Source organism: Cupressus sempervirens, chromosome 8, assembly GCF_028749045.1.
Source record: "Cupressus sempervirens isolate cs-2001-9-10 chromosome 8, ASM2874904v1, whole genome shotgun sequence".
NCBI lineage: Eukaryota > Viridiplantae > Streptophyta > Pinopsida > Cupressales > Cupressaceae > Cupressus > Cupressus sempervirens.
The window spans coordinates 655,042,630-655,052,961 of NC_143125.1; the positions used below are offsets into that span (position 1 = coordinate 655,042,630).

A 10,332-nucleotide genomic window follows, 5' to 3' on the forward strand; every position below is an offset into this window, starting at 1 on the left:
ATTAGGACCCCGATGGTTAATAAATACATCATACTTAACCTTTCTCACAACCATTATCGATCCACCTGAAGCAGATGTAGTTGCTGCAAATTCTTCTCCCTGTTGTTGGATGCTTGAACTAGTCTTAGCTAGTCCTACAAATTCTTGACACATTTTTCCCTCTTTCGCTACCCACTCTGTAATTGTCTTCAGCAACATGTCTTCGTCCCTGGACACATTTGACAATGAAGAAAACACAGTAAACGTCACAAGTTATATGGACAACTGAAGTCTATGAGCCTCAAGATAAAATAATGAATCGATAAGTAAATGCTGAGTACATCTGGTGGAGAGATGGGTACTTAGTACTTACTCCTTGCTCTCAACGACCGGACCTACATAATGTGAAACGCTGTAAAGCGCTTTCCTCCACTCCTCCAATTTCTCAGAGTCGCGTTCAAGCTTGTTTGGGTCAAATGCATAGCCTCCTTTTACATAGTGTACATCATCAGTCTTACCACGGCAGATAATAGGAACCATTTTAGCGCCTAATTTACCCCTGTTGTGCATGGATGACAGCTCTTCTAAGCACTGGTCGGATTGTGCATAGCCCTCTGAAAATATTGGAATGTAAAGCCAGGCACTCTTAAAAGCTGTTTCTACTTCTTCATCCCCCAAATCGAGCTCTTTCGAATTCAGAAAAACCTTCAGTCCCAACGCGTCAAGCTCTTTATAAATTGCTACACCCAGAGGATGTTTAAAATCATTGATAAATACATCATAATGCGAGAAATCTTCCACAGGCATCGTGGATGCACAAGAAGCAGATGTGGATGATGGAAATTCTTCAACGTGTTGGCAATTTAACGGAACCGCACTGTGCCGGTTAGAAGAAGATGCCATGAAATTAGATTTAAGCGAACATGACAAAGGTTGAAAAAAGCGGCGTTCAAAGAGAAAAGGAGCGGTGCATATAAAAGAGCAGGAGGGGGATAAGTAATGAGAAATAAATGTTGGACTAGAAGCATAGACTGCGTGTACTGGCTGAGGTAAACCCACAGAAGAAACGAAGAAACGAAGAAGCATGACAGAGTCTGACTAAAAGAGTTAGAGTGACTAGTTGAGGACAACTAAAGTTTTATTTGACTTTTCGTACTCCTTTGGCCTTCTTCCAACTTTGATATTATGGATTCACTAGAATTAAATGTAGATGGGGCAATTTCTTCGAGCTCTTGGCCACTGCTAGTGTTGGAAGTAGATTCCATGAAATCGGATTTGATGAAACAAGACAACATAAATAGAACTGAAGGACAAAACTAGAAGGGTTGTTCGTCTTCTTGTTGAGATAAGATGGACCAAATAAAAGAGTTGAGGTAAAAATAAATGTGCGAAAGAAGTGCTCTAGTTGTAATGTGGAGTCGAACATGTCGATTGCGCGGCTACCAACCTTAATTGGGAAGGAAACCGCGCGGGAGAAACGTGAAAGCATCTCTGAACAGAAGCATAAGGCATAGAAGAATTTTCGTTTGTGGAATCCCATTTCGTAGATGTTGGTGTCTCGCCTGTTGTTCCACCAAATTTAGGGAAAACATCTAATTACCGAGTGGCTAAATGAAAACGCGTTTGCTAAATTATTCTGATTGTGTGCTTTTTTATTTTAAGAAAATAATTATTTCAATATCTTTAAACTTTAGTCAAATCACTTTAGTCAAATCAAGTGCAAATACCTTGCTTCATAGATAGCCTTTTATAGATAACTACGTATTCCTTGGGTACATCAAAAATTGTATCGAAGTGGGAAAAAAAGAACTCAATTTCGACGTCGTCTACCTAGCTCGATCATTCGGGATAGGCTGGATGCGCGCCCCTCCATGCCATGCCATGGCATCATCCGCGGGCCCCAGTTGCACTTTCTCCAAGCGAGTGGCCATCACATGGTAAAGGCATGAAGAGATATGGGCATGTGGGATATTTTTTCAAATAAAGGTTCAGAATTTTTTTTCTCTTTGTAGTCTCAAAATAGTGAATAATATTTTGTATATATGTATGTGATTAGTTATAAATTTTAAATGTCTACCTTTAATATTTTTATTTTATTATTATATTGAACTGATAATGTTTATTATGTATATTTTTATTATTGTGTATTGATTAAGTTTAATATATATCATTAAAATATTCAATATATATGTAGATTTATTTGTTTAATACATATTATTTACATAATAAATCTATATTTTAATTTTCATGTTAATTAAATTTAATTTTCATTAATGTTAGTAAATTTAAATGAGTACATATTAGTTTAATATAATTCAACATAACTATGATACACAATATTAATTAGATAATAAGTTTTCGGATTAATCGAGTTAAAAATAAAAGTTAGCACTTAGTAAAAATTTTAAAAAATTATCATAACTTAAGTAAAAATATAGTTAATTGTCAATGGTGAAAAATATAATTTAAAAAAAAAAAACTAAATGGACCTAAAATAATTTTTTTAGTGTTAATCATAAAATTTATCATTTATTTTCCTTTAACAAAGATTTTTTAAATGAAGTAATATAATAGAGTTAGTAATATAATGAAACAATTATAGAGTGATATTAACTCTATTAATTAATTAATTTTAAAATTCTAATTCAATAGAGTCATTATTAAAATCTAAGAAATAAAATAAATATTTAATATTTCTCAAGAAAATATTATTTTGTTACAAATTTAATAAGGAAAATAATATTTAACATAAAAATTGAAGGAAATATCATTTGACAAAATTTAATATTTAACATTCAATTCTAAACAACACTTTAAGTTATAAATAATAATACATATATAAAAAGCAATAAGATAAAAAGATTTTGAATTAATTTAGTTAAAAATGAAAGTCTACATACATCTAATTAGATAAATATTTTATTATGATATATTTTTTTAAAATTTTATTAATCTAAGCATTTTATTTTTTACTAAATTAATTTATATATTAATATTTTAATCTTTTATAATTTTAATAATTTTAAAAATATTAATTAGTAAAAAATGTCACTTTTAAATATAATATTATTAAACACTATTTAATTTAAAATCTACTTGCAGGTGCAAGCTACCATTTTGATTGAGCAGGAGAAATTGAGAAGGTTCCTGCATGATGGGTACCAATCGCATAGAACTTTGGATGACTTGCAAGTTTTCGTGCATGATTATAATAGGCTGAGCAGGGAGATCAAAGAGAAAGGGCATGCCAAAAAAGAGGAATTATTCATGCCAATTCAGATTCAAGAGCACAAAAGAATTGTTTGAATGGAGGGCCCCTTAGGTTGGACAACGTGGGTGGATATGCCCTATGATGTTCTTAGCTAGACTATTCCTCTTCTCTTCTGTTGTTTTTCTGACTTGATGTACAGTGGTCTCTAATTCTCTGTGGTGAGGCTTGGCTTCCTTGTTTTCTCCAAAATTGAATCAAACATAAAAACAAGCACTATGAATAAATAAATAAATGTTTGTGCTTCCAATGCAAATGCACTTGGAGGACGGGGCCGACAGTTGCCATGCCATGCCATGGATGAGTGACATCATCTATCCAGCCCCACGGTTATGGATAGAGCAGCATCATCTATCACTCTATTATCGCTTCATTATATTACTTCATTTATATCACTTCATTTAAAAAATCTTTGTGAAAGGAAAATAAATGATAAATTTTATGATTAACACTAAAAAAATTATTTTAGGTCCATTTAGTTTTTTTTTAATTAGATTTCTCACCATTGACACTTAGTTATATTTTTATTTAAGTTATGATATTTTTTTTTGAATTTTACCAAGTGCGTTCTTTTATTTTTAACTAGATTCATTTGAAAACTTATTATCTAATTAATATTGTATATTATACTTATGTACAATTATATTAAACTAATACGTATTCACTTAAATTTACTAGAATTAATGAAAATTAAATCTAATTAACATGAAAATTAAAATATAGATTTATTATGTAAATGATAATATGTATTAAACAAATAAATCTACTTATATATTGAATATCTTAATGATATATATTAAACTTAAACAATATAAAATAATAATAAATATACATAATAAACATTATTAGTTTGATAACATAATAAAATAATAAATATTAAAACTAAACATTTAAAATTTATAAGTAATCACATGCACATATACAAAATATTCACTATTTTTAACCTTTATTTGAAAAAACATCCCACACATCTCTTCATGCCTTTACTGTCTAATAGCAAGTCGCTTAGAGAAAGTGCAACGGGAGCCCGCAGATGCAATTGCATGGCATGGCATGGGGGGGGCACATCCAACCCATCCTGAATGATGGGGCTGGGTAGACGACACCGTTGCATAATTCCTAAGCAACCTTGAAGTGGGCACCTTAAGTAGGAGAAGAGAGGAGACCCCCTACTACTAGTTTTGTCATAGATACTTTTTAATTATTATTTTTAAAAATTCAAGAAAATGATGACGTGTAGATAATGCATGTTCATTTACTAGTAGTTGATCATTTTTTAGCTTTCTTGGTTGTTGATTGTTTTATTTTTTAATTGAGTTGGACATGTTAATAATATTTGAGTTCTAAGCCTAGATTATTTATTATTTATTATTTATTATTCAATTACTATTATTTACAAAGTTAGCCTGAAAGGTTATACGAATCTAAGCTTTGACCTTGGCATCAAATGATACATCTTCCTAAACTTGAGTTGGTGTTGACAAAAATTACAATATTGCCGAAGGGGCCAAACGGATGATGATCGAGAGGAGGAGAGATGCTGAGATAAAGAAGAGGGACATGGAGAGGATAGGAGAGGGAGGGGAATTTAGAGAAAGAGGAATGGAAGATATAAATATATAAAGAAGGCACATTGAGATAGGGCGTGATGTAAAGATAAAGATAGAAAGTGATATTTAAGGAGGTCGAGATGAAGAGCTAAGGGTTGGATAGTGATGGAGAGTTAATGAGATAGAGGAAGATGTAGGAGAAAGAAATATGAAAATGTACAAATTTAAATATATTGCATGTATACATACAAAAGTAAGGTCAAAATTTTGTTTAATTGAGCTCTCGTATCTACACATGTACCCATTGCACACTAAGGTACATTGCTGAAAGTTTTATGTACAAAATATGACAGTTGAATATATGAAACAATACAACCACTCAAAAAAATGAATTATATATAAAGAGTTCTAGATTGTCTGCAATTCTACTGCAGGAAGTCTTCAAATTAAAAACCCTTTCCAGACAATAATATATATATCTATATATGAAGAAAGTGGATTTGGCACAAAGTTCTAGATGGTCGGCAATTCTAGATTATCAGCTGGAAGTCTATGAATTTAGAAATTCTTACCAGATGATACTTCTGCGGGTCTTCTGCGCTATTACTTATGCAAAGACCGGTCAGAAATGAATGGTTTCAGCCACTCTTTGTCTTGGATCACTATCATTTCTTCGCTTCACGAAAAGTGATACAAAAAGAGACAATTTCAAAAAGATTGATTGAAAGTTCCTATGTGCTAACTTCCTTTCTCCTTTGTCTACAATGAGCCACTTTTATTATTCTTATTTAATTACATCGTATCCCTTCACGCTTCTCTGTTAGTTCTGCCTAGCTTTCTTCACATTTCTCTGTTGCGCTACCTACACCTCTAAGCTTTTTGTATGTTTTGGATTTCTCTTTGCCCAATGAATAACAAGAATCCATTTATTCTTTTAGATTTACATCTTTTTCCCTTTTGTTGTTTTGTACCATCGAATCCAATTTCATGGCATCATGTTCCAACACTAGCAGCAGTTTTCCGCATGTTGCAGAATCTGCACCATCCGGTGTATTTATTTGTCATGCCAAACATATGCTAGCTGGACTCATGATCTCTGAAAAGCTTAAATATGCAGCCATGCAACTGAAGGTTTTTCTGAATTCAAAAGAGCGTCAATTGGTGGATCAACAAGTAAAAACAACAATCGATTGTGCTTCCTTGCATTTTGTCATATTTTCAAAGGGGCATGCTCAATCCAACCACTGTTTGGAAGAGCTGGCATTCATACACAGAAGAAGGAAAATCAGTAGAATTTTTCCCATCTTCTACCAAGTTAATCTTGAAGATGTACGATATTTGAAAGGAGACTATTTTGACGCATTTGAGGGATACAAAAGAGAAGGCAAATACAACTCAGAAAAGCTTCGCAAGTGGAAGAAAGTATATTTCAGAGTTTGACATTATATGGGGTGATAACGTGCCCAGTGTACTAGAAATAATAATGAAAAGAGGAAAGGTTCATATAGCCATATTTTCAATGAATATGCAGAATCAATGTGGTGCTTGCGAGAGCTGGCATTTATGAAATCTAAAACTTGTGCTCAGATTATTCCCAATTTCTATGGTGTACAACCTGAACATTTTCGATATACAAAAGGAGTTTTTGGGGATGCCTTTCAATGACTTAAAGAGAATGGTAGATTAACCTGAAAGCAGCTTCGAAAGTCAAAGGAAACACTCTTTCGTGCTTCATGGAATCTCAGTCCAATCCTTCATAGCAAGGATTGAGCATCAGTCCCTAATTATTCATTTCTTATCAATTACATAGTTAAACTCTTATAAGATAATGCTTAGTTGTTTGATTTTTTTGTTGTATTTCGTATTAAGTTTAATCAAAACTCCTAAAGTCTAATGTTTATTTTCTCGCATCTTTTCGTTATATATGTTGAGAGATGAGGATATGCTGCTCAAGAATATTTCATTTGTATGTGTCATCATGTAAATATGCAACATATATGTCATACATATTCTCCAAGTTGAACTTAGAAAACAAAGAGAAAGTTAGCTTGTATGATAGGAACAAAGCAAAAGTAGACTCCATCTGATTGAGGATGAAGGGTGTTGAGAAAAAAAAATGTTCATAAGGTTGAGTGAATTTGGAGAAAATGGATGGATGAATCGCCATAACGTACAATCATGGATCATAATAAGGATATTCTAATTTAACTTAATAGTATCAAATTTTCACAAGTTATTATTAAATATCAATATATTTTTGGATTCAATTGTATGTGTTTATTGGATTCTAATAGAACACCCAATCAAATCTAGAAATATATTGATATATACTAATTTAATCTGTTATGAATTACATAAAAGAGAGTTTATAATGTGTTGGCACCTTATAATTAAAAGAGTGATAATATCTTAAAATAACTTATTTGAACTAAGTAAAATTATTTTATTGTGAGGTTTATTTTTTCTAGAAGTTGAAGCATCTAAAAATTTTAATTATGCTAAAAAAATTATGGTACATGTGCATGTAAATTTTGTCAAACAAGTTGAAGTATATAATATACCCTACTTAGAATGTACACACCACTCAAGTTCAATATTGATGGTTATTAAACATTAATAAAAATAAGCAGTATCCGCATCAACATCATCCTTTATGCTAGAATATGATAGTTATAATGAACGATTATGAATGATGTAATATATGAGCACTTTCACTGATATAAAGTCATCTCTCTTCCTTCTCTTTCTCCCCACACATCTATTAACACGATAAGAAATTAACCATAACTATATTTAATTGAAAATAAAATTTAACTAACATTGTCTAGATCATTCAATAAGAAGAGCTCTTGGCGAGATAGAGTTCGTGCCTTTGACTTTGTGAATGATTAAATATTATATTTTTAAAATATATATATTTTCCAATTAGAGTGTCAATAGTTATTAATCTATTATTTATTTAGTTATTAATTAATTTTTATTTAAATAAACTTGATATTTCTTGTGAAATTTAAAAATTAATAAATTTATAAAATAAATTTTTAACAAAATAATAGAATGAAAATGATTTTTTAAAATGAAATAATAGATGTTTAAAAAATATACTAAAAAATTCCCATTTGTGTGATCTTGTGAGAAAATTTGACTTGTGAATTTAGAATGGTTAAATAAGCAAGTCATATATCTATTTAACTATTGGTCCCTAAAATTGAATTGCCTTAAGCTCCCATGAATGAATAATAATTTACACCCATTTAACAAACATAAACACAAAATAGAAATGATGTACAAAATAGTTAAAATAAAATTCATAAAGGAAGACTTAGAATTTACTTATATTTTATGTATATTTCAGATAATTCTCTTATTTTGAAAATTAAAAATTAAATTTATCACATACTAATTGAATGAGAATATAAAATTTGAACATTTATAACAAGGTCAATGCATGCTTTCAATTTATTTAAAATAAATTTGAGCTTTTATTTCTTAATTAAAACTACACAGATGTATTCATTAGATTATATATCATCAAATAATTCAAAATATTTATAATTAACATCGTATGCATTTCCTTATTTGAGGGGTGAGGGGCTAAAATTTTCATCCAATGGTTGGAAATAATGTAGGAGTAATGACTACCATTGAAGTCATCTCACCCGTTCATTAATTCTTACCTTCTTTCTTTATCATTTTGGAATGTGTATTTTAAACACTTTATAGGTGATCATGCTTCAAGCTCATACTTACTCTTTGCTATTGATGATATGACCTGCACAAAATGAAGCATGGTGAAGTGCTTCCTCCCACTCCTCCAGCTTCTCTGGGTTATATCTACCCTTGTCCTTGTGTCGCCCGAATGCCTTACCATAGCTTCCCTTTCCAATATATCTTAATTAATATGGAAAGACATGGTAATAAATGGGAACAAACTTACTGCCTTCTCTTCCACTAATCAACGAAAGCTTTTGCAAACACCACTTGGACGTTGGATAGTTCTCTCAAAATATAGCTATGTTAAGCCAGGTACTCTTTATTACTTGTTCCAGTACACTAGGAAAGTGACCCCCCACTTAAGCTCTTCTGAATCTAGAAAAACCTTTAGTCTCATTCCTGTGAGCATTTTATAGATAGCTGTGGCGAGTGTACATTTGACATCAGGACACCGATGGTTAATAAATACATCATACTTAACCTTTCTCACAAGCATTATCGATCCACCTGAAGTAGATGTAGTTGCTGTAAATTCTTCTCCCTATTGTTCGATGCTTGAACTAGTCTTAGGTGATCCTACAAATTCTTGACACATTTTTCCCGCTTTCGCTACCCGCTCTGTAATTGTCTTTAGCAGCATGTCTTCGTCCCTAGACACATTTGACAACGAAGAAAACAGAGTAAACGTCACAAGCTATATGGATAACTGAAGTCTATGAGCCCCAAGATAAAAGAATGAATCGATTAGTAAACGCTGAGTGCATCTGGTGGAGAGATGGGTACTTAGTACTTACTCCTTGCTCTCAACGACTAGACCTACATAATGTGAAACGATGTAACGCACTTTCCTCCAATCCTCCAGTTTCTCAGAGTCGTGTTCAAGCTTGTTTGGGTCAAATGCGTAGCCTCCTTTTACATAGCATAAATCATCAGTCTTAACACGCCAGAGAATAGGAACAATTTTAGTGGCTAATTTACCCCTGTTGTGCATGGATGACAGCTCTTCTAAGCACCGGTCGGATTGTGCATAGCCCTCTGAAAATATTGGAATGTAAAGCCAGGCACTCTTAAAAGCTATTTCTAAATAAATTGCTACGCCTAGAGGATGTTTAAAATGATTGATAAATACATCATAACGCGGGAAATCTTTCACAAGCATGGTGGATGCACAAGAAGCAGATGTGGATGATGGAAATTCTTCAGCGTGTTGGCAATTTAATTGAACACCACTGTGTGGGTTAGAAGAAGATGCCATGAAATTAGATTTAAGTGAACATGACAAAGGTTGAAAAAAGGGGCGTTCAAAGAGAAAAGGAGTGGGTGCATATAAAAGAGCAGGAGAGGGATAAGTAATGAGAAATAAATGTGGGACTAAACACGTAGACTGCATGTACTCGCTGAGGTAATCGCGCGGAAGAAACGAAGAAGCATGACAGAGTCTGACTAAAAGAGTTAGAGTGACTAGTTGAGGACAGCTGAAGTTTTATTTGACTTTTTGTACTCCTTTGGCCTTGTTCCAACTTTGATATTGTGGATCCACCAGAATTAAATGTAGATGGGGCAATTTTTTTGAGCTCTTGGCCACTGCTAGTGTTGGAAGTAGATGCCATGAAATCAGATTTGATGAAACAAGACAACAGAAACAGAACTGAAGGACAAAACTAGAAGGCTTGTTCGTCTTCTTGTTGAGATAACATGGACCAAATAAAAAAGTTGAGGTAAAATAAACACACGAAAGAAGTGCTCTAGTTGTAATGTGGAGTTGAATGCGTCGATTGCGCGGCTGCCAACCTAAATTGGGAAGGAAACCGCGCAGGAGAA

At 32.4% G+C, this 10,332-nt stretch overlaps 1 protein-coding gene across 1 annotated transcript; it reads right to left on the reverse strand.

Moving 5' to 3' along the window:
- Window positions 1-348: 348 nt before the first annotated feature.
- Window positions 349-9,766, reverse strand: LOC149544140 (uncharacterized). The gene is made up of 4 exons (XM_089795902.1): window positions 9,306-9,766; window positions 9,092-9,161; window positions 8,570-8,675; window positions 349-593 (listed from the first exon to the last, which is right to left on the reverse strand). The coding sequence occupies exons 1-4, from the start codon at window positions 9,764-9,766 to the stop codon at window positions 349-351; spliced, it is 882 nt and encodes a 293-aa protein (XP_089652028.1).
- Between the last annotated feature and the right edge of the window lie 566 nt (window positions 9,767-10,332).

Coding starts and splice junctions, on each gene's coding strand:
- LOC149544140 (XM_089795902.1), bottom strand. CDS start 9,766: ATGGCATCTTCTTCTAACCCACACAGTGGTGTTCAATTAAATTGCCAA. Junction 9,162..9,305: donor CTAGTCGTTGAGAGCAAGGA/GTAAGTACTAAG, acceptor AAATGTGTCTAG/GGACGAAGACATGCTGCTAA. Junction 594..8,569: donor CCATGCTTCATTTTGTGCAG/GTCATATCATCA, acceptor CAATATTTTCAG/AGGGCTATGCACAATCCGAC.